Source organism: Brassica napus, chromosome A3 (genome assembly GCF_020379485.1).
Source record: "Brassica napus cultivar Da-Ae chromosome A3, Da-Ae, whole genome shotgun sequence".
NCBI classification, from domain to species: Eukaryota; Viridiplantae; Streptophyta; class Magnoliopsida; order Brassicales; family Brassicaceae; genus Brassica; species Brassica napus.
Window position 1 is genome coordinate 6,379,857 of NC_063436.1, and position 25,718 is coordinate 6,405,574.

At 29.8% G+C, this 25,718-nt stretch overlaps 2 protein-coding genes across 2 annotated transcripts; one reads left to right on the forward strand and one right to left on the reverse strand.

The window, feature by feature from the left end:
* Positions 1-10,980: 10,980 nt before the first annotated feature.
* On the forward strand, positions 10,981-16,263 carry LOC106443382 (transcription factor SPEECHLESS-like). The gene is made up of 4 exons (XM_048773824.1): positions 10,981-11,501; positions 11,811-12,428; positions 13,094-13,208; positions 16,197-16,263. Exons 1-3 carry the CDS (start codon positions 11,136-11,138, stop codon positions 13,157-13,159), a joined length of 1,050 nt encoding a protein of 349 aa, XP_048629781.1. The 5' UTR covers positions 10,981-11,135; the 3' UTR covers positions 13,160-13,208; positions 16,197-16,263.
* LOC125601829 (transcription factor TRY-like) lies at positions 16,046-20,087 on the reverse strand. Its single transcript, XM_048773831.1, has 3 exons — positions 19,746-20,087; positions 16,795-16,882; positions 16,046-16,393 (listed from the first exon to the last, which is right to left on the reverse strand). Exons 1-3 carry the CDS (start codon positions 19,807-19,809, stop codon positions 16,225-16,227), a joined length of 321 nt encoding a protein of 106 aa, XP_048629788.1. The 5' UTR covers positions 19,810-20,087; the 3' UTR covers positions 16,046-16,224.
* Positions 20,088-25,718: the final 5,631 nt, after the last annotated feature.

A 25,718-nucleotide genomic window follows, 5' to 3' on the forward strand; every position in this document is an offset into this window, starting at 1 on the left:
CGTTCGGGGTACATAGATAATCTCTGATCGGGTAAAACTCTCTTGCAGGATCTTGATATCATCCAAATAATTTGCAAAAGCAGGCCATTCCTCTGGTGTTGAAACCATCTTCACCAATTGAGAACAATCCGTTGCAAACGTAACCTGAAATTGACGTAAATTCCTCATGCATACCATTGCCCAGAGTAGCGCTTCCATCTCCGCATGAAGAGGAGAGAGACAAGCCCTAACATTCCTTGCCCCCAACAAACCATCAAATCCTTCGAAAGTACTATACCAACCTTGACCTGAAAAGGAATCCCCCTCTTTCCATGAGCCATCCGTAAAACACCATCTTCCTGGGATTGACGGCATAATCGTGGCTACTATTGGTGGGGTAGCCCTCTGCTCATTCAATATTTGTGCCTCAGCCCATAAAGTTGATTCTGTTTCTGCCAGTTTAAGTGTATCCAAAGAATCAATATCCAGATCACTGAAAACTTTATTATTCCTAGCTTTCCAAATATACCATAGTATCCATGCAAACTGATGATCTTCCATTTGCGGAACCACTCTCCAGAACAGATGATCGATGTTTGTGAAGAGAGCACTTGTCGGAAAGATAGCTGGATTTGATGGTATCTTCGAAAGAGCCCAAACCTGCATTGCTGGAGGACACTCAAAGAACACATGGTTAATAGACTCTTCCTGAGCTCCACATCTTCCACACGAAATATCCCCTTGTATTCCCCGTGCATGTAAATTTTTCTTTACTGCTATACATCCTGTCACTAGTTGCCATAGAAAATGTTTTAACTTTGGTGGGCAACGTATTTTCCAGCAGTTAGCCTTCAGAGCATCCACTGTGGGTCCAATTAATAATGGTAGTTTGTCCCTATCTGGATAGAGCCGTTCTACCTGGTATCCTGATTTGACCGTATATTTTCCAGACTTTGTGAAATGCCATCCATCCCTGTCTATCCTCTGAATCCTGCTTAGTGGTATACTTTCTATAAGTTTCGCATCCTGTGGATCTACCAAAGCCCGAATTGCCTGTGAATTCCAAGTGTGTGAGTTAGAGTCAATGAGAGACTCCACTGTAAGGTCCGAATATAAATTGTGTTGATTTTTGTTTGCTGGTCTCGGGCGACAAATATGTAATAGTAGTAGCCATGGAGTAATAGTATTAGTCCTTTAAAGAATTTTGAATATGTTGAACAAAAAAGGATCTTTAAATATTAAATGGCGAAAAAGATAACGATTGGTTCCGAAATCCTTTTTTTGAATCTTTTTTAAGTATGAACTAGATTTTGACCCGTGCAACCGCACGGGTGTTTGTTTTCACTTTTCTATACATAAATTATTGTTTTAAAACATAAGTGGTATATATTTTTAAAGTTAATCATGTACTTAAATATTTATATAACTATTTCAAATACAATAATTTTATAATTTACATGTTATAAGTAATTAATTGTTTAAACCTTATGTATTTGCCGCTTCTTATTATATATTTATCTTATTGTATTTGCATTTAGTTATTAAGCAAATTAATATATTCATGAGAAAATATATTTAAAAAATATTTTGTATTTAATTTATGCTAAATTCTGACCCGTATTTTAAAACTGGATTTCTTTTTACCAATATTTTTATGATTATTAATTTTAGGTAATTTATTATTGTATATATAAAAGTGTAAGATATGTTAATTTTTAGATATGTATTATATAGTTTGTTAATTTTAAGTCGTTCTATCATCATATTATATTTTAAATAAATAGTTTTATATTTATGAAAATAAAATTTATAAATTTATCAATTGAATATAATTTTATCATATTTATTTTAGTATAATAATTATATTTTAACAGGATCATGACTATAAAAGTAGATAAAATAGGATATAATTTATTTATTTTCATTTCTAAACGATAACTTAAAATACATTAAGTTATTGTTTAAATATTACACAGAGTTATTAGAATTTTTAAAATATAATATATACATATATATTATATTTAAAATTAAAATATATTATGATTAAAGTAGTTACAAAGATTTTATATTATTAACTTAAAAAAAATACATGTTAATTTTTATACATGTATTATATAGTTTGATAATGTTAACCCATCTTACCAACATATTAGATTTTATTTTTGAACATAAATATTTTATAATTACGAAAATAAATTATATAAATATATAAATTTAATACAATTTTATTATATTTATCTCAATATAATAATTTTAATTTAATATGATTGATTATGATTATATAATAACTAAAATATTATAGATTTTTTTATTTTTCATTTTATATAACTGAATATATTAATGTATAATAATATTTTAAACTAATTTCGAAATTAGTGAAAATATTTAAATATAATTTCAAAAATGAAGATCTTGCAAAAATCTTCTTAAACAGATTTGTTAGAATTTTAAAATAAATATATTTATATTTAAAATGAAAAGATATCAAAAGATACTGTGATTAAAATATTTTTAAAATTATATTTATTATTAGTCTGAATTAAAATATTGTATGAATTTCTATGAATAGGTCCATTAGGTCCATTTCTAAAAAAATCACACATGAATCAAGGTTGTGACTTCTGTTTTAATATATAAGATTTTAATCCTCTTTTCTTGAAAATTTGACAATGATTTTTTGTGTACATGTATTTTTTTGGCCTTCCGTTTTCTAAGGAGAGGTCATTTGTGATAATAAATGAGAGCTTCAGGAAGATGAAGATAAACTAAGAAAGAAAAGAGCAGATACAAATAACTAAAAACGTTTTTGAAGCAATAATTAATTAAGAGATATAATCAGGAGGCGTGATAAAGATAGCAGTAGTTAGTGTTACATGTACTAGGTCCCTTTCCGGGTTACGCCCGGGTTAATTATTTATAAACCTTAATTTATGAAGAATATTGTAGAACTTTCATGTGAACATATTACTCTCTTTACTGGGTGAATGTTACATATAATTTTTTCTTGCATTTTCATGTAACAAAAATATATATTTTTTAGTTTTCTAAAATACCAAAACTAAGTTATGAATACATAAATAGTCCGGATGATGTTGAGAAGTTGTTATTAGTTGTATTTCTTTGATTATTATCTCATGAGTTGTAGATGGAATAATTTCTTTGTTGTTGATAGAATAATTTCTTTGTTGTTGATTTATTTTTATTTTTTTCTCTTGCTACTTCTTTTGATATCATATATGATATAATATCAAATTTTAGTTTTTTTTCATTTTTGATTGAAATTTTGAATAATCTATATTATTTCTGATGAAATGGATTCTTTTTAATAGTGTCGTGAAAATTACTAAACAAATATAATATATATCATATACTCAAGCATACAAAGAAATATTTTTACTTTACCATTGTTCACACTCTTAAAATAAGAAAATTATAAATGTTTCGTCTTAAATTTTTGATTAACTATTCACTGATTACATTATTATTATTTAACGTGTTGAGCTTTTTTTATATATGGGTTGAAAATATGTCCCCTTATATTTATTTGATCAAATTTTTGCATCCAAAATATTATTGATACTTTATATATTGTAAATAACTAAATATATGAAATTAATATTTTAGTAATATATGTGTTGATTTAGAAGGGGGATCAAATGTATTTTAACTAACTTAGAAACGGTATAGGTTTAAATGTTCAGTGATTAGTACTCATAATATCATATTTTTTAGAAAATGTCATTTGATTGAAAATAGTAAAATACTTTTCTTTTTGAAACTATAATAGTAAAATACTTGGTTAGTAATAAGTTTGTAAGACTTGTAGTTTCTTTTTCTATTTCGTTAACATAACATTTCCCTTAAGTACAACAAAACTTGTATTATAACAACCAACTTTTAGTTTGGATTTTTGGTAAAAGATTGTCGAGGATCCATGTGAGATTAGCACACTCATCGAACCAAGAAAGGAATTCTTATATTGATCAAAGAGTACTATTACCTTTCTTCACAGTTTCACTTTTGTCTTTCTAGTGACTGGATCAAAAATATTGAATCAATATATAATACCAAGAATAATATTTGTACCAGTTGACTTTCAGTTATAACAATATATCAAACATCAAAACATGAGGAATGGCTTAGACATATATCTACAGCAGGAACTCCAAAACACAATGAATTATTATAATCTGGAATCAATGGTGGCAATGTGTATAGAAATTAACCATAGAACAAAGAGTTGCGTGGACACTAAATTGAAGAAACCGAAGAAAAAAAAACAAAGCAAGGAATCACACCTCTGATCATGTTTCCGCAGCTTCAGGGGATTCATAAGAGCCTGTGTTACTTGCTCTGCTAGCCAAATCCGGAAAAGAGACAGCAACCAAGAATGAAAATGTTAAGCAACAAAGCAAGCTGTAACATTATTTGTGCTATAACATTACATTCATTTGTTTCTGAACAGTTCTTGATCTCTTTTTTGGTCTTCGAGGAGGTTATCAAGTGAAAATGTTATGCTTCACCTTGTCAAAACGGTTCACAGATTTCCAAAAGTAAAAGCTAATGTGAAACTCACCATTGTTATCTCATGTAGACAATACAGTGCCAAAGTATTTTGACGAAGGTTATTCTGTTTTGGTTCCTGATGTAGATAGAAACATTCAATATTAGGGTATAGAGAAAGATACAGTTCACAAACTGAAAGGAACAACAAACCAAGCAAACAGATCAGCGAAGAACCAATAAAACACAAACATGAAGAAGACAAAGTGCTGGTTAAAAAAATGACAAAGTTCAAAAACAACTGAGACTTTGAATAAATATCAAAACTCAGACGATCAATCTGCGGTGTAGCCGGCTTCAAATTAATTTTGTTTTTGAATTACAAACTCTGAAACGGATAAAAAAGAAACAAAGAACAAAAAAAAAATGATCTCTCTTTGTGTGAGGAACAATAACACAAAAAAAGGAAAGACCTTATAGTTGAGAAGATTGAACCGATGAATTTGATGGATATAACATACCTTTTTATAGTTGAGGTAATCTCCAGGATTCAGAGAAATGAAGTAATGGTATATGCATTCAATGATGGATTGCGTGAGGAGTGGAGAATAATGATTCAGTGTACTTTGTAACGTTTCTAGCATTGTACTTGGTGAAAGTTTTGGAGGATGTGTCATATCCAGCGTCAGCACCAAATGACTGGTGTATCTAGAGTGGCTGTTACATCGATCAATGGGTTCTGCTTCAAAGCTGCGGTACGGAGACTGCTGCATGGTCATGGAAGTACTGGACCTCAAGTTGTTAACAGATTTCATAAGTTGATGGTATCAATCTCAAAACCACTGAAATGCATACACAAAAGGGTTATTACTATTATTTTTTAAACCTTGCCAGAACTGTTGTCAGGGACTTTGAAAGAGACGATGGCTTTTGTCGACGGGAGGATCTCAGTGAATGTAACCGTTGTCAAAACCTGCCAAGCAAAGATTAAGTGAGAAATTAGTGACGGTGTTTTACAAATGTTTACTTACTAATAGTGAACCAAGTCGCACCGTCACTATCCTCAGGCTTGAGAACAATTGAGTAGCCACCTTTAGCAACTTAATCTTGTGTTGTCTTCAAGTGAGCAAGAAAAGGATCAAGTAACCTTGTAGCTATCTTCCTAGGATTTCTATCAGATGTTCCAACAGAGACACATGGTGACAAAAGTTAGCGATTTAACAGTCACTGTCACAAAGCTTAACTAAACATTATGGGATCAATAGCCATTTCAAGGCTTCTATTCTTATCAAGAAACATAAAAATGCAATCTTTTGACTTTTACATAACAATATTTTCAGAAAAGTTACAGTTTCGAACACAAAGTTGAGCATCCGATGTTTGTAACTAAACAATTTTGATCAATTACAACTAAAGAGAAAGAAGTTATTTTACCAGGTTTGAGTGTAAGTGAACTGAAATGCAACCAAATAAACTTATAAAGTCAGTGAGAAGATTTCATCGCAAATCTTGAAACTTTTCAGATTCCAGATCATCGGAAGAATAACCCACAAAGCGAAAATAAGAAAGAAACAAACATTGCAGAAATAGATGGTTCAGCTATGAGGAGAGGAGAATAACAGAATGGATATACATACCATGATTCGACCCGCTTCAGAGACTGTTGTTTGACCGAACTGGATTCACTGGTAACGCAGCTCCGCTTCTACCAAGCCTGCAGATACATCACTGAAGAATTGGGTGATGGCTATGGTGAATTAGCTGAACCAATAGTAAGCGTACAGAGTCTGAGGGAATCAAATAATCTCATCATAGTTACGGGTCTATACCTGTAAGCATGCCTCTCTCGCCGTGATGTATTTGTCGTGTATGATGGTGGAGCATAGAATCAGAGGATATGTTTATATATTGTGAAAAAGGGAGTTGGAACCTGAAGAAAGGCAGACATGAACATATGAAAGGCATGTGTGTTCGTTCGATCTAGAAATTCGGCATTGCCAATGGCTACGGAAGACTTTTTGGTGGATTACCATCCATTGGGAGGAATGTTATAGAAATTGAGAGGAAGGAAGGTGAAAGGAAGACATAAGTGGGATTTCTGGAGGATTCATTGATCAATTATGGAGTAGTGTGCTGATTGATCGACGAACCGTTGAGGAAGATGAAACGATGAATCTTTCAAAAAAAAAAAAAAGATGAAACGATGAAGAGAGGATGTCGAAGAAATGATCAAGATCTGCGTTTTAAGGATTCTGGTGTATTGGGCTACTGGACCAAAATATCATATATACTAATTAATAACAAAACATGTGCATTAATAACTAATATAGCCTAACAATGTTGTGGGCTTACGGATCAGCAACAAAATCAGCCCAATTAGAGTGTGACATGGCAAAAATAATGAATTCTGATTGGTTGATTATAATTAATCTGAGGAGCAATGTGGGAGCTTTATATGTTCCTTTTAGTATAGAATAGATTATTATTATTATTATTATTATTATTATTATTTTATTATTATTATTATTATTATTATTATTATTATTATTATTGTTGTTGTTCTTTTGCTTATCTTTATGATTTTTCATTATATATGTATTGATTTCTCTCTTAAGAATGCTATCAGCCTATCAACGCAAGCCCTTGACGTATCTCAAAGAAACATTTAATGCTGGGTTTCAAACTGATTTTATCTCGAAGTTGCAAACTTAGGGTTTTGCTTGTTTCGTTCTCTGAACCCATCGTAGGACGTAGATGTAGCATTTAGCAATTTAAGGCATACTGTGTTTTGTTCCACATTGCGACTCTGAATTAGTGACAAAATTTGCAACTACAGTCGCCCCGTATAAGCTTTAAAGCTAATATACGCGATTTTCTATAAATTATGACAACCTAACGTTTACATCCTATACATATATAATTCATATGTGTGTTTGCGTTTTGTTGTTTGTAACCCAAACGCGATTGATTCAACCACTATAAGAAGAGTGCCGTCTTAGTGGAACGATATCTTAGTTCGAGTCTGGTACAAGAGCTGAGAAGAAATAATTTACGATGTCGAAGATCATTTGAAATTGTTGTCTTGGTTATCTCTAGAAGACTGCATAACAAAAAATTTTACCTATAAAAATTTAAGCATTTGTGTTCTCATAACTGAAGAGATGATATAGGCCAAGACTCATAACTAAAGAGGTAATATACCAAAAAAAGTTAAACTACAAACTATCTGTTTAATTAGTTCCAAATATTATTGTTTCTTTGTCTACATAACTAATTCATTATCCATCTTATTCATTAAAAATATCAGAATATCTTACAAATGACCATCTATAATCTTCACACCTTTGTAAAGTTCAAACGATAAACTAAATAAAACATCCAACTTTGGTTGAGCTCATGTGCTCACTCTCATCTCTAAGTCTGTATTTGAGCATTTGTTATCCTAGTTCTGCTTTGGTATTTTCAGCTCATGGTAGCTTTGTTATATCCTCTCTAAGTGGAGGTTAACTTTTTCTAATGAAAGTTTAGTTTGACCAAAAAAAATACTAAAGGATCCAACTCTGCAAATAGATAATTTAAAACAAATTTGAGAGTATCTGTAAATGTGAAAACATGGATGCATGTATGATGACAAATTGACAAGTGTGCATGTGGGTGAATGAAAAAGTAGAATCTCGGGCACGGAGAAGGCGTGTCCGATCATTGAAAGCCGCCCACCATTTTTATTATATTGGTTTCCAAGTACTGATCTCTGCTCAATTTGTAGATATTTTGTTTCGTGAACTAACTACTCTCTCTTTGCTCTCTTTCTCAACCTCAATTTGTTTTGATTAGTTTCCTTAAAAATTAATGCTTATTTTAAAGGACAATATATTTCACCGTTTATACGCTCTTTTAGTCGCTCGTGTTTTTTTTGATTAGTAATTAATAATTATCAACGCCAACCCATGACTTCTTAATTGAGAGCACATGAAGAATATAATCAATGTTTCGTCATATCATACCATATCAAATAAATTCTTGCAATCGATTTTTTCATTAGTGAATTTTTTTTTTGCATAAAATAGTGAATTTAAGAAATAAATATAGCAAGACAAAACCGTACGAATATTAGGACCATGTCATAGTCTCCTTAATATATATCCGTATATATATGAAGCTGAAAAGCATCTTGGATCCGTGTCATATCTAAAATTAATATCATGCATGCATAAGTAACCTTTAGTTACATTACTATGTTTGATATATATACAAAATTACTCATTAGTAAAGGAACCATTCACTAAAAAAACATATATGATCTCTTTAGTAGATGTTGTTTTCAACAATTGAACTATTTTGTATACAAAATATTGATCTCTATAATTTTATTTTTTTGGATAAGTTCTCTATAAATTTCGGCTACAAACAAAACCTAATTTTAAGGAGAACATACCCGTTACTAAAAAAGACACGTGGTCAGGTAAACAATATCTGACAGCCAACATATTAACTTCAAACCTAACGTCTACCTGGTCTTGTCTTGCCTCCATCTTCTTAAATTTTTGTTTATTTTCCTAAAAAACAAAATCTTATTGGATTATTGTCATCATTATTACGGAGTATATACGTTCATGTACAAAATAGTTCAAAATTTTGAAAGGCAAGTTCAAATAAAGGGTGGCTCCTCAAGAATCAATTTGATTTTGAAGAGACAAATTGAGGCACCCCAAGTATGTCATCAGACATCAGTTATTTATTGCATTGGATCAAGTTCCCCTTCTATCACTTTAAAGACGAACTTACAAAAAGGTGTATAGATACTGTATTTCATTTTTCTTAATATTATATAGTATTCTTAAACTTATATTTTATTTGGGGTTGCTTTTAAAAGAAATAAAATTAGTGAAAACTTTTTGTATCTATACCGTGTTTATGAAACATGGTAAGGATCCATTTGAGCAGAACTAACTTTAAATAAACCGATCGATTTTCCAAATCTTGAAACAAAAGATAGCGAAACCAAACTAAGGACGGAGTGGAAAAAGGTAGACAGCAACAAGTAAGAGCATCTCCGATAAAATTCTATAACCTCTTTTATTATTTACTCTAAAATGTATAATAATTCTATTATAGAATTGAATTTGTATCAATGGTGTTACTCTATTATAGAGTAATTTTATTAGAGCAAATCTAACTATATAATAAAATTATTTTATTATTTTAGAGTAAATTCTAGAGTGGAAAATAGTGTTCGGTTCAAAATGGTCTAAGAAGCTGAGTGGAAGGGATTTCAAATAATAAGTGTACTGAAAAGAATGAAATAAAGAGGAATAAACATGTGTCTAAATGTTAGTTTTGACTCGGCTGCGGGTACGTTTGGAATTGGAACTGGTCTATCAGCTGTAGAAGCGTCTAAAGGTTAGTGTTGTTAAATAATTGATCCATAATGCGAATGTACAAAGATATCATTAAATTGATTGTCTCACTAGCGAGGGCGCTAAAATAAATGTGAAATCAGTAAATTTCAAACACCCTTTTCTTTCTTTCGTGTAAATGTTTACTCGAAAGACGTGATTGGTTGGACCATTCGCAACCCATATATGTAGTTAAATTAAATACAAAAGACGTACATGTCTGTGTTTGCGTGCACTAAAAAAATTATAGCATGTTTAACGGTGGAATACTCACAACTCAAATATCTCAGCAATAGGATATCAATTGGGGTTTATTGGTAAGTACTGTGATTTCATTTTTTTTACTGTAGAAATATTGCTGTGGTTTTTATTGCTTTGACTTTAGATTTTTAATTTTTAAAAGTCTTTAAATTTGGGCTGTAAGTTTTTGTCTCTGCAGAAAAATTGTAAAGACATAAATTTAAAGAAGTACTGTGGATTTTATAAAATGGTTGTGAACTTAAAAAAAAATAAAAATCAAGATTGGTGTAGATTTAGTGCTCTAGAAAGAAATGAGACTGTAGAGAGCACTCACAACCACTACCAATCACACCCATCTTTAACATTAGTTCTTTTTTCTTTTAATATATCTTTAATATTATTAAGCTAAATATCTTGATTTTAACCTTTTTAATAAAATTGGTCGTTGAAAATGTGACATTTGTTCCCATGGTTTCTGATGGAGTTCTTGCAGTCTCCTTATTGAGATACCAGCTCCCACCAAATATTCATTCTCTCCTTATACCGAGCTTCTGATTATTCATTATTTTACCCAAAAATCCATAAAATAAAATAATTTCATCAGGAATTTATGTATCCTTCCCTTTGCATATATGCAACCTTTATCTCTCTAATATAAAGTATATAGTCAACGGACCCTATATTTATGTATATATGTATGTATAACATAAATGAAACACCCAAAAAACCTAGATTTTCTCCCAAAACCCAACGGCACAAACCGCATAATAAATAACCCTATAAAAATACAATACATAAATATTGAAATTTGATAGCGATAGTTTAGTCCTCTATGAATGCGAGTCCCTCATATTTACTCCTTTTGGCATCCACTGTTTTTATCTCTCTCTTACACAACTTGATATGTTTCTTTGCGTCTCCTTCTTTCTGTAAATCTTTCTTTTATTATACTTTTTTGTATCCAAAAGCATAAGACAAAAAAACGAACAAAGGAAGAGAGAGAAATATCTAGTCACGATGTCGGATTTTCTTGAAGAGTGTGAATTTGTCGACACTTCACTAGCCGAAGATGATCTATTTGCCATCTTAGAGAGTCTTGAAGGCGCCGGAGAGATATCTCCAACGGCTGCATCTACACCTAAAGATGGAGCCACAAGTTCCAAAGAGTTAGTAACTGATCCAAACTATGAAACTCCATCTCCTAAGAAGAAGAGGAAAAGACTAGAAACCGAGAAAGAAGATGAAGAAGAAGAAGACGGAGAAGAAGAAGAGAATAAGCAACAAAAGATGTCTCACGTAACCGTGGAACGCAACAGGAGAAAGCAAATGAATGAGCACTTAACCGTTTTACGTTCTCTTATGCCTTGTTTCTACGTCAAAAGGGTAAAGATTCGTACATCTATATATTTTCTGAGTCAGTAATTACGTATGCGAGCTGTAACTAGTTAGTATTATTAAACATTTGGTCACTACATCTTTTTTGGTATACTATCATATCAGTTCTTAGAAACATCAATTACAATTTACAACAAAAGTATCATATCTGTGCTTTTTAGGAAAAATGACAAATTACAAATGACATTTGGTCCCAACTAATGGTCTCTTTTCTTTTCTCTCTTTTATGTTAAAATGTGATAGATATATAATGTCTATATTGACTTATATTGTCTTTTCCTTTGATCATAACAAAAGGGGGACCAAGCATCGATAATTGGAGGAGTTGTGGAATACATTAGCGAGCTACAACAAGTTCTTCAATCTTTAGAAGCCAAGAAACAACGTAAGACATACGCAGAAGTCCTTAGCCCGAGACTAGTCCCGAGTCCTCGCCCTTCACCACCTGTCCTAAGCCCGCGAAAACCACCTCTTAGCCCGCGTATCAGCCACCATCATCTCCTTCTTTCTCCTATAAGCCCTCGAACCCCTCAGCCTACAAGCCCATACCTGGCCCATGCTCCGCAACTACCCCTCATCCCACAGCCTCCTCTTCGTTCTTATAGCTCATTGGCTGGTGGTAGCAGCTTAGGGGACCCACCTCCATACTCTCCAGCTTCATCTTCTTCCTCTCCTTCAGTTAGTAGTATCCGTGAGAGTAGTGTGATAAATGAGCTCGTCGCTAACTCTAAGTCGGCTTTGGCTGACGTGGAAGTGAAGTTCTCAGGAGCTAATGTGCTGCTCAAAACGGTGTCGCATAAGATCCCTGGACAGGTTTTGAAGATAATCGCTGCTCTTGAGGATTTGGCTCTCGAGATTCTTCAGGTTAATATTAACACCGCCGACGAAACCATGCTTAATTCTTTCACCATCAAGGTACGTTCGAATAATCATCCTAATTAACTTTCACTCGTTTTATTATTTTAAATTTGTAACGAGTGTAATATATGGTTGGGGGAAAACGGTAGGGTACTGTAATTAGTAATAATTGATTCAGTCACATAAATTTATACACAGTTCATAGAATATAAGAAAACCAGTATAATTAAGATACAAAATCCTCATATATTGTATATACACATAAATAATTGATTCAGTCACATTGTCTCAACTGACATGCTGACGTGGCTTACTGGTCAAGACTTGAAGCATGTCTAATGAGAGACACTTATATACTTATATATAGAGTGAAAAATGTAAATTTCAAATAAAATACTTTAAGAACCCTTTATGAAATTTTTGTAACACATTTTTGTTTATAATTAGACTTAATTAAGTAAATAAGTTAGATTATATTACAATTAATATTATTTAGATAAAAATGTCACTAGGAATACTTTATCATTATCAATGCTCTAAGTTTTATATCCGATAGATGCATAAAATTTCTACAATAAAGAATTGACACAATGGTTGTAGAAGAAAAAAAAATAGTCTATATCAATTTTTTGTTTTGAACTTAGTCTATATCAATTTTAGATGAATGCTATATATGGTATGATTGGCAATATAAATCTCTCTCACTATTTTTCTTTTGATAGATTGGAATTGAGTGCCAACTAAGTGCCGAAGAACTGGCTCAACAAATTCAGCAAACATTCTGCTAGTAAAAGAAGGATTAAATACATCTTCCACATAAATCCTAACAAGAGATCAGTACGTTCTCACTTCCTTTCCTTATTATCCTTTAATTTGTCTTCAAACGTTCTTACAGATGTATGCAGATATTGAATAAAATTGTTATTTTAGATTGAAAACAAATATTGATTAAGTTTGACTAATATAAGTGAGGTTATAAAGTTACCAGCTTCAAATATAACAGCGTCATCACATGTTTTTATTTTATTTTTAAGTTTAGAATTATAGAGTAACAGTACTCTCTGCATATGAAGACAGTGAATTAAAAGAGCAACATTACTGGTTAGTCTCTAAAAACAAACATCTAAAAAAATTAATATTATTATTTTAATACAATTTATCTATATAATTCAATTTAATTTTCTAAAATAAAATAAAATGATCAATAAGTGGACACATGGCAGTAAAAGTTCTAATGAATTTCGTATAAAGTCTAATTCTAAAACCTCACTACACTCTATATTGATAAAGTCCAAAACATTAAAAAAAAATTATATTCTACGAAAAATTTTGTTCTACAACTTATCAAATAAAAAACTTTCAAATTTAACTAAATTTTCAAATTTTGTTCTACGGATAATAAATTTTATATTCTACAGAAAATGGCATAGTAGAAATTAAATTTCATATTTTGTTAGGCAATTTACTTTTATTAAGTGGAAATGCAAGTTCACATGTTTTCAAATTTTGCTTTTTATAATTTTTTTATTTTATTAGAGTAAATTTTTAATTCAAATAAAATTAAAATTGTAATATAAACATGGAATATAATATGTAAATAGATAATTCTTTAACACCTTGACTCTGTTTAAGCCCTAAGTATATCTATCTATGCTCTCATTCTTTATAAATCACGATTTCTTACATTGATTTTAAGTATATTCTAAATTGGATACCAAACTTTCATATGTCAATTACTTTTGATAAGTTTTTAATATCTATTTTTTTGGTTTCTTTTCATTTTACATCAACTAATTATTTTTATACTTATATTTTCAAAATATACCCATTCAACCTTTTCCATTTTTGATTCAATAGAAAAATATTTTTTGTTTTTAATTATAAATGAATTTAAAATAATTATTATTTTGTTAAAATACAGAAAGTTATTAAAATTTTCAGAATATATTTCTAAAAAGTTTCAGAAACTATTTCTTAAAACTTACAAAATTTTATTTTTAACATTTTATAAATTTTTAAAAGAAAATTTATAAAATTTCCTAACTAAATTTTGATATGCTTTTAAATTCCTAAATTTTACATTTACCTGATTTAGTATAGTATAGAGAACTTTTGTAACTAAAAATGGAAAACTACTATAAGAAAGATTGAATTTTTACAAATTCTTAATTCTGTTTAACCTTTTATTTTATTTGCTTTAGATAATTTTATGGATGTCGATTTTTAGATAAAAAATGTTAAAATGACGCAGTTGCAACATGTTATGTATTTAAGTAAGTAAAAACAATTAGTTAAAATATTAAAATAAGCAACATAAAACTTTTTAGTTTTAAAAAGTATCAAAATTTAGTTAGCTATTTTATTGATTTTTTCTTAGCACAAAGGGAATGATTTCTTAAAAAGTAGTAGAAGCCTAGATATTTTTATTTTTGATCAAAGAGGCCTAGATAATTTACGTTATTTAAGGACCTTAAGAAAAATATCTCATTTAGTGCAGTTTAAATACAGTAGTCTTAGACCTTGATTGGTAGAGCATTAGCATTAGCATTATGCTCTACATTATCTAATCAACAATTGTTAGAAAGACATTTATAGAAGTATTTACTAATGCTAATGTTTTCCAAATGCTCTTTGGCCAATGCTCTCATATGAAGCTTTTAGAAAAGCATTTGCATTTATAATTTATAAAAGTAATAAAAATATAAAATTAATTCATTTATTTTATTTAATAATATCATAAAATTATTTTTATATCCAGAAAATAAAATTTTGATTTCTAAAATTAATTCACAATAAAAATATTTTTTTAAAAAATAGTATTTCACATTTAAATATAATTTAATTTATATAATCTAATTTATTTTAAATGTGAAATACTATTTTTTTAAAAATAGATATTTTAATATTTTTTGATATAAACATAATTTTTAAATCATTAAATAAAATAAATCAATTATATACCATTTTAATTTTATATGTTAATATATTTATATATATATATATATATATATTAGAAATATATTCATTAAAAATAAATAGCATACTCATATTGCTCTGCCAATCATCTAATTACACAGTTTAGCAAAAACATATTGCTCCTGCAATATACTGCTTTTATAGCATACTGCTACTGGTAATGCTAAAACTATACCAATCAAGGTTTTAGGGCATTTCCAACCCCACTGTATTTCCTCCCTAAAATAGAGTTTATAGAAAAAAATGCTCCAATGGTACTCTATTTTCTACTATATAATAGTGTAAACTTATTTTTTTTACTTTATATATAGAATAATTTTTTTATTTTTTGTTTATCACTCTAAATAGAGTAACATTAGAATAACATCCAACTCTATTATAAAATTACTCTATTTTAAAGAACAAAATATAGTAAACCATTGGAGATGGTTTTAGTCACAAACAACAACAACTACAAATTTGTAAAATTAAGCATCTTAATTGCTCATACGATATACTTGATTTTTTGTAATGTATATACATACTTTGAAGAACTTTTATACGGTTTTTAGTGGTACTTTGATAGATTTATATTAAAAATATTCATAACAACAGACCCAAATTCACTAAAAATCATCAAAGTTCCATCAAAAATTCAAAACCACTGCCACCTTATTAAGCACACTGATCAATAGTTGATTGCTAAATGGGACATTTTCTAAATACGAATTGGAACCTATATTATTAAAACATAAAGCACAACAAAAAGACATACAAACATAATAATTTCGTTACGCTAATATTTTTAAACGTTACCCTTAATAATACTACAACTCATCTATCAATTTTTTTTTTTGTGGCTGTGGGCAGAAAACAGAATAAATATAATGACTAAAAACTAAGAAGGATAAACTGAAAAACGTGGACGGTAAGGTTTGGTATTTTTGTGAGAGGAGTGATGAAGTTGGCGTCGTTTCTCAGCAAAGCCATCACTATTTCTCATTATCCAATATCTCTCTATTTCTTCTGGTTGTCTTCCTGGCACTCTTCCTGCTATTAAATCCCACCTAATAATAAAAATTATATTTAGTTTGTTAGCATTTAAATTTATTTCTAAATTCAGATTCCATTTTAGAGAAAACCAAGCATTTATTCATAAGTACCTAGCGATAAAGAAAAGCAAAATAGCCTATTTTACTTTTTATATGATTGTATGTGTACGTATATAATTTAATGAACGTGATAGCTTCCTAGCTTTAATTAAATGTTTTAAGAAAATTAGTGGACGCCATGTGCTTCATCTACAACATGGTACAGTGTACAACTACAAACTTAAGTAAATACGTACATGCCTAGATTAACGTTTGTTAAAATGGAAACACTAACCTACCAATGTATACAATATCATTTTCCTTTGTGCCGAGATAATTGATAGAAGAAGAAGTAGAAGAAAAGAAGGAACAGTTACCTGTCACCTACAAGTCTATACATTCGACAGATGAGATCTTCTTCTTGTTCTGTCATGTTGATAAACTCCCATTCGATACTGCTCACTTCTGCAGATATATTCAACCATTTAAACTTTAAAACCAATGATAATTTTAACAAAAAAATATATTTTTTGTTTTGTTAAATTTAGAAACGTTATACTGCTACGTTTATTAAGTTACTTGGCACGAGGTGTTCAACTAATATAAAAGTGAATATTTGCCTTCTTTTCTACAAATACTCTCCAAAATAAACCACAAGTCGGATCCCAGGAACTAAATTTATAATCGAAGCCAAAAATGCTTTCAAGATTTGCAAAAGCATTATTCTTGCTCCCCACCCATGAAAGATTACGCAAACAAGTAAAATTCGATGTAGAAAGAGTAGGGTATACACTACAAGAAAACATGGGAATTCTGATGGCCGAAATCGTCAGAAATTCGTCGGAATACACCGATTCTGACGAATTTCTGACGAACCAGTCCGTCGGTATAATTTCGTCGGAAAAAAAAGATTCGTCGGAATTTCGTCAGACCTTCCGACGACTTTCTGACGAATACCGAAAAAACGTCATTCTGACGAACTTCCGACGATATTCCGATGCGGACACACGAGACCAGAGTTCATCGAAAAAACTATATACCGACGGAGCACGTCCCTCGGACAATACCGACGAACCGAGTCCTCGGAAAATACCGACGGACAATGGTTCGTCGGAATTTTCCGAGGAACCATTGTCCGTCGGTATTTTCCGAGGACTTCGTTCGTCGGTATAGTCTGACGCCCTCAATTCGTCGGAATATATCAATTTTAAATACAAATTAATTTTGAATTTATATATATATTTTTTATATTAAAAATTAATTAATAAATAAATAAAATCTGAAATTTAAAACCAATAATATTATCGAATTTAAATTCATACAAACTGAAATAGAAAAAAAATATTCAGAAAGTTAAAAATTCATACAAACCGAAATAGAAAAAAAAACATTCAGAAATTTTTAAAAAGCAGAAAAAAACTAAGAACTCAAAGACATCAAACGATCTAGCTTCTGCATTATCTCGGCGTTGAACTTCTTCTGGAGCGGGAGCTGGAGCGGAAATATATGCGGGAACCGAGTTTTGTTCGTGAGACGATCCCGATGCACGGGAACTGCTCACCGAACTACATCGAAGACGGGCTGCGGGGCGGGGTACATCCTCAGACCTAAAAAAAAAATTAATACATCAAAAATCTTTTCAAATCATTTCTATTTTTAATGTTTTCATTTATATATTTACAAAAGGTTTTATAAACGTTTTAAAAAAAACTATTAGACCTTTTATTATACATAGTTTATTACTGGAAACTTATAAAAATTATAAAAATTATAAATTTTTTATTATACATGATTTATATATATATATATATATGTATACAAAATTATAAATTTTTTATAAATATAGAAAAATGTTGTTAAATATTTTTAAAATTAAAAAAAAAAACATTTTATTATACATAGTTTATTACTGGAAACTTGAAAAACGTTTTTAAAAATCAAAAAACATTTTAAAAATAGTAAAACGTTTTGAATTTTAACAAAAACACAAAATAATTCCAAACAAAAACTAAAACAACAATCCAAACAACAATCCTAACTTATATATCCTAAACTATCCATTCAATCCTAAAATTTTCAATCAAACAACCTAAAATCCGAGATCTAACTTCCAAAACCCTAAAAAATTGAGATAAAACAAGGTTGGGATGATTCTTACATGATTTGGGGTTTGGGGAAGAGATATGAGGGTGAGAAGAGGATTCGCCGGTGATGGGAGCTCGAGAATGGTCGGAATCGCCGTGAAAGGGAGAGAAATCGCGGAGAGGATTGAGAGAGAGGCGGGGGCGGAAATAACGAAGAAGAAAGAAGAAGGGTAATTATATTTAACGTTTCCGACGGACACTGGTTCGTCAGTATTCCGTCGGGATCATTAAATATATACCAATTGGCGGTTCGCGAAAATTTTCACGCGGTTTGGTTTTTCCGGGTAAATTGAAATTCCGACGGAGTTGGTGTCCGTCAGTATATTCTGACGGAATACTGACGACCTTTTCCGACTGAATTCCGACGACATAGTGTTTAGGGGTTGATTACAAGTTTCTAAATGCAAAATCTAAATCTTTGATAATATATATAGTATTTGCATAAAGATTTAACGATAAAAATGTTATTATAACACGATTTTACACAACAACATTTTTTGTAGTGTAAGATTAGATAAATATGATTGTATAAGTATATGAGTGTTAAGATGAGATGTGATGAAAACAATGATATGCATACATAAATATTTTAATGAGTTGTTATATTTGAACGGTTGCGATCTAATACTATGCTAAACACTTATTATGTATTATTTTCATAGTTTTGGCATCTAAATTTATAGATTTTTATGTTTGAAATTTTTTAGAAACACATGTCCTCGGTAATTCGTCGGTATATTCCGACGAATTACCGAGGAGATTTCCAAACTTCAATGGAACCCTTTGTCGTCGCTATGTCGTCGGTATTTTGCGAGGGATTTCCGACGGAAACATGGTTTGTCGGAAATTCGTCAGAAAATTCCGACGGAATACCGACGACGGTAACAGTTATATATGTTAATCGAAATATCGTCGGAAGTTCGTCGGTATATTCCGACGAATTTCCGACGACTACAACGGTTATATGTTTTATCGGAATGTCATCGAAAAGTCGTCGGAATATTCTGACGAGCCATTTTTCCTCGGAAATTCGTCGAAAATGACCGACGGAATTCCGACGACTTCGAATTTTTTGTTTTCGTCGGAAAGTGGTCAGAAATCCGTCACAAACGTCCGACGACATTGTAGTCCGTCAGAACCTCCGTCGGAATTCGGCGTGTTTTCTTGTAGTGATAGAAAGGAACCTTCAGAGTCATGGAGAGTGACTATCTGTTGCTTACGACGGCGACGACGGTCGGTGTTATCCATTGCTATTGAAGATAGTAAGAAGAAGAAGAAAATAGAGGTAAGGTAAATGGAATTCGAGGTTTAGTTGGAGAATGCAATAAAAGAAAAATGTGAGAGATGAGAATTATATAGAGAAAAAGAAGAGAGGAGAGAGAGATGAAGACGAGGAAATGCCCAACGAACAGCCTTTGCAAACTAATAGTAAGAAATGTTGTGTGGTCTTGTTGACCTATTAGCCTTTATGTAGACTTGTCGTTGACACTTACATGTACACATGGTGGAGTCTTTTTGTTTTGTTTTGTTTTGATCACACATGGTGAAGTCTTTTGTTGAGATTTGTAACGATTAACTACGAATTAATGGATCATAACTCTTAGTCTCTAAAGAATGTGTAAATTAAATATATCTATATTGGAAGTTTAGAAAACTTTGAATAGTATATAAGAGATGTAGACCAATACAATCATTTTAATTGATTTTAGATCAGAAGTTTAATAAACCTAACATGATATTAGTATTATAATACATAATCTAACTCATAAGTCACTTGACGACATGGACCTGGGATTGATGGTCTGTTAAGGGATTCTTATGGATTATTATGTAGGGATTATCCACTCATTGATAAAAAAAATTCGCTAACTCGCTCATTGATAACTTAAGTAATAACGTGTTCATGACGATTTTACCCCAAAAAAAAAAACGTGTTCATGACGAATTATTGCTGGGCTTATAAAAATAAGTTGCATAGATTGTATAGTAACTAAATCAAGTTAATTTCATAAACTAAATAAAAACATAATATACCATTTTCATATTGCACTAGATCTTATCTTGGATATTCCTCTCAGTTTTTAGATATCTCATGATTATTTTTAATTTCTAATTCTAAAAGAAAATTGCCAAAAATACCACATTCATAGTATCACTTTTCATGTTTACACTAACCATTTTTACCAACACTTTAATGAAGGGTAAAAAACATTTATAGCTCTAGGGTTAACTAATCTAGACTTATGGTTTAGAGTTGAGAGGTGTGATAGAGTTTTTGGAATGTAAAATTTAAGATTCTAATAAATATATAAATAAATAATTAAAAACTATAAAAATATAAAAATATTTAAAAAATAGTTTCAAAAATAATTTTTACTTTTCAAAAAGAAATTTTGAAAATTAAAAATTCAAAAAAGGGTATAAGAATTTTTTTTCTTTTTTATTTATTTAAATAACTATTTATTATATATATAACAAATGTATAAGAATCTTTTGCCACTTAATGAAAAAGTTATTTTGAAAAAGTCTCTTTAGTGATGGTAAACATGAATAATGATACAAAAAAGTGATAACATAGAAATTCTCTTTTTGAAACTATCAGTCTTATTGGTTTCCCAATAGATTTTGTAAGTAGTTAAAAGCCAATTTTGTTCAAAATCACAGATATTGGCAAACTTATTTTTTACATAAATCCAAATTTGTGAACCTTCTTTTCTTATATATATATATATATATTTACAATTTATTGTTTCAGTTTGGCAGATCAAGTTCTACGACTTTATTGTAATTTTCGTGTTGTTCTTTCCATCTTTTTGTCAGGTCTAATTTATTTTTCTAAGAAATAAAGTTCTTATGAAATTATTGGTTTTCTCATGATTTTTTTGTACGGTTAGGCATAAAACCAAAACTAGACATGATGACATTGTGGCTGCTTCTTAAACACTCGCTGGTCTCTTAACACACAACAGTGTTGTTTCAATCTCTCTAATAGGATCTATCAGTCGTCTCATTAGTAAACACATAACAGGCCGAAAATTTTGAATTCACCATTACATAGTTCCATCTTAAGGAAAGCCAACGCTTAATCTGGAAACTTAAGCAACATGTTCTAATCCAAGAGCATATTGAAATGTATTTGACTTCTGAAAAGGAGTCATTCTTCAACACGCGTTCTGATCCAGGCATCTCGAGAGAGTAATCTTCAAAATTATATTTGTAGCAAAGACACGCGATTTGATCCTTCATATTTTAAATTCTAAACCCGTATAAATTTTCCTCCACGAAAGCTTTCCCCTTCTGATTTGATGAACAATCTTTAACAACGCTCAAATTAAGCTTCATTCTCATGAAAGTATTTCTTTGGAAAATCCCAACACACAACACCCAAAGTTTACAATGCTACTAATTACCGAATTTAAAAGTTGTAAAAAACATTGCTAATCAAATTTTAGAAATAAAATTCTGGCTTTCTCTACCAGAGATTGATAATCGTGTGTGATATGCGGATTTTTTTTTTGAAAGAATGTAAAATTTATTTAAATCAAATTTTATTTACAACATGTGTAGGCTAGCTCTATTCTAGAGTTTGTTTGAAATTTGTTGATACAGAAAAAAGAATAATTTAACTCCACTATACCCCAGAGGCGACATATGTATACGGGTATGAGGTCACGTGCCCCCTACTGTGTTTATTTTTTTCTTCAATAAGTTAGATTAATTTGATGAAATTGTTTGTAGTTTGATGAATAAGCATAAAAATACCCCCAATTCAAGGTTGTTTTTGTTATTTTTAGTAGTTTGCCCCCAACTAAAAACTTGTCTAGACTTAGGATTAACTAATTTAGACTTAAGGTTTAGAGTTGAGGGATGAGATAGAATTTTTGGAATGTGAAATTTAGGATTCTAATATATATATATATATATATATATATATATATATATATATATAAATACTTACAAAATTTTAATTTTTTTTTAAATAGTTAATTTTCGGTTTTTAAAAAGAAAATTCGAAAAAATATAAAAAGTTCGAATTTGAAAAAGTATAATTCGAAACCATAATTTTTTATTTATTTAAATAATAATTTATTATATACATAGAGAACAATGGTACAAGAGTCTTTTGTCATTTAACGAAAAAAATAATTTTTGAAAATGTTTCTTTTATGGTAAAGATGAAAAATTGTACTATGAAAGTGGTAAACATGATTCCCCTGTATATAAATCAAATTTCACCTTCAAACAGAATAATAATCAATATTATATATATGCATGATCCAGAAAACAAATGTATTTTAATTTTAGAGTCTACTATGACTAAGACAGTACATATGACTCAGTATGGGCAACTCCTTCGCTGGAGTACTGAAACCAGCGATTTAAAGTGATTCTGGAGAAATTAATCTCTCTCATACATTATACAACTAAAATCTCTTGATTTAAAAAAAAAATTCAGAAACTTTCAGAATCTATGATATGTTTGAACGGGGCCATCAAAAATAACGTATTAAATTCGAGTGTGAGACATCACATAAGTACGCTTTTCAATAAATTTTGTAAGGAAGTTCACGATTACTATCATAGCATTTATGAGCATCCCCTGTGAATTATTATGAAGACAGTTTGCAAATTTGTTTGGAATTAGAAAGCAAAATTTTTACCACTTTCGTAGTACCGTTAGTTCTGGCGGAGCTACCGCCACCTAAATTCGATTTGCACTAATCATCTAGTCACACTTTAGATGGAAATAATCGTTTCACACGTATAGAGATGCATGACTTCATGGAAATTAGTCTTTGGAAGGCTTTTAGAATCACACTATATTTATAAAAAAAAGACTTTAAAGATTGTGGCATCTAATTATGTTGACCTACTTTTATATCGTATATGACTTCACGTTTATAATGTTTCATACTAAAACAATACTTTGTTGTATTTTGTGTGAAACTATCTCAAATTGATTATATATATTTGATAGATAAAACTGATTACATGATTACGCATATGTGAATGTATAAAATCTTATATATCATTGTCTTTATAAATCTGCATGTGTTTCATTTCACAATTGGCATTTCTTTTCCAAATTATTCACTTATACTCATCACAGCATTTGAAGTCATGTCATAATGTTAGTATAAACCCCTGAGCTGCCGAGTTTAATCGTAGCATATGATATTGGTAATATATGTTAGTTATTTTATTTTTTGAGAAATATAAATTTTGGTAATATATTTTAGATATTTTATTTTTTAATAATTATTTTTTCTTTGTAAATCTCAGACAATTGTTTTAAGAACATATTTTATAAATTATACTATAAAATTTTATTAAAACTTGACCGGCCCTGCCCATACATATCGACAAAGATTTGATTACCTTTTGTGATAGGAATCCTTTGTAATATTTTTAACCGTTCACCGGAATGAACCCAAAAAAAACCGTTCACCAGAAAACATAGATTTTCAGTCTTTGCCTATTTCTCTTTTTACTTTAATATTAAAAGACTTCTACAGATGATTATTTTTCTGTTGTTGAACAATAAATTTGTCATTGCAATAAATTAGTCATCATAAAAGAGTAACTACTAAACAATAGTTTTGGAACTAAGAAAGTTATAAGAAAAGAAAATGAACAGAATTGAAACATGGTTGCAGCCGATGGTAAGTCACTTCAACTAACATTCTTAGTCCTAAATGACCATCTCATAACGTATCGTATGAGTCCACATATACGTGTACGAGCCCTCATATATGTAAATATAGTATTTTGTCAAATCTGGCCACTAAAATATCATTAAAATACCATAAAGTTTTAAGTTTATTCAAAAAAATTGCTGAACTGTAGATGTTTGATTTGTTAACCACATTGTTTACAACAGTTAAGGGGGTCCATGCAATGAATGTTTCTGATGTTTTCGGTAGATACTGTGAATCACTTAACCACCTATACATTTGACAACATATGAGTGAGTAGATTCATTTAGCCTCATCCATTAAACATGTGAGTGAGTATATTTATATAGATTTGACCTAGACGCTCTCATTAAATGGATCATAGAGTTATGAGCCTAAACGTTGGATGACATATGTATGTAGTTGAATTAATTAGGGTTGGCTTGGAGAGATATCTTATTTCTAAGAGTCCGAATGTTACAAACCGCACAGCACCACAGTTAATATCAACAAATTTTTTTATATATACCAATATATATCTACAATATAACCTCTTTAAATTAATACTCTATAAATTAATATACACTAAAAATTCTATAAATAGTATAATTTTATAGTCAATTAAATTTTTGCTTCAATTAGTATATCGATAAATTAATATCTCTATAAATTAATAAAAAAATTATAATTTTGGTGTAGTCCCAACATTATTAATTTATATAAGTTTTTGTTACGCAACAACTGTTCCACAATTATTCTACATGCTGCTATTCAGCCCTAAATTTTCTGAAAATTGATTTTATAGAGATTTTACAGATTTCACATTAGACAAATTTTCGTAACTATAAATATGAACCTAAAGTAATTCAAAACTTATTATATTATTTTATCTTAATTTAAAACATTCAGTATTATCTATCATTTTTTTTTTTGAAATTTAGAGTTTGTCCACACTAATTATATATATAATATAAAAAGTATAAGATTAAATCCTTATAGAATAATATTGAAATCTAAAAAATTCATAAAATTCGAGGAGTATTTTTCCTTTATATGATATTTGAAGAAACATAAATATTTTTAATATGTATTCACTCTTTAATTATCCAAACATATTTTTTCGTGTTTTGTTTAATATCCAAACATCTTATTGATTTATAAATTACAATTTTTTTTTTGAAATATTATAAAATAGATATATACTAATGATAAAAAGAATCTATGTATTGATGCATCAACGTGTTTTTGAATAAGAAGTTAACATGTATGTACTATTTTAAAAAAAATATATAGAACATAAAATAAATAAATATTTAATTATTAGATTATACCACATTACTACAAGTGAAAATACCATCATAAGATCAAAATTAAGAAGAATAAGTTTTAAAAACAAACAATTAGTGAATCATCACGTTGAAAATTATCACGTAGAAACTAGAAACCCACATCTACATAAAACGCAATCTGTAAATACAGCTT

Bases quoted from the DNA above. Each gene is read 5' to 3' on its own strand.
- LOC106443382 (XM_048773824.1), top strand. From the start codon at position 11,136: ATGTCGGATTTTCTTGAAGAGTGTGAATTTGTCGACACTTCACTAGCC. The intron at 11,502-11,810 runs GTAAAGATTCGT...TCATAACAAAAG, and splicing joins CTTGTTTCTACGTCAAAAGG to GGGGACCAAGCATCGATAAT. The intron at 12,429-13,093 runs GTACGTTCGAAT...TTCTTTTGATAG, and splicing joins TTAATTCTTTCACCATCAAG to ATTGGAATTGAGTGCCAACT.
- LOC125601829 (XM_048773831.1), bottom strand. From the start codon at position 19,809: ATGGATAACACCGACCGTCGTCGCCGTCGTAAGCAACAGATAGTCACT. The intron at 16,883-19,745 runs GTTCCTTTCTAT...ATATATCTGCAG, and splicing joins CACTCTCCATGACTCTGAAG to AAGTGAGCAGTATCGAATGG. The intron at 16,394-16,794 runs GTAACTGTTCCT...TTTTATTATTAG, and splicing joins TATAGACTTGTAGGTGACAG to GTGGGATTTAATAGCAGGAA.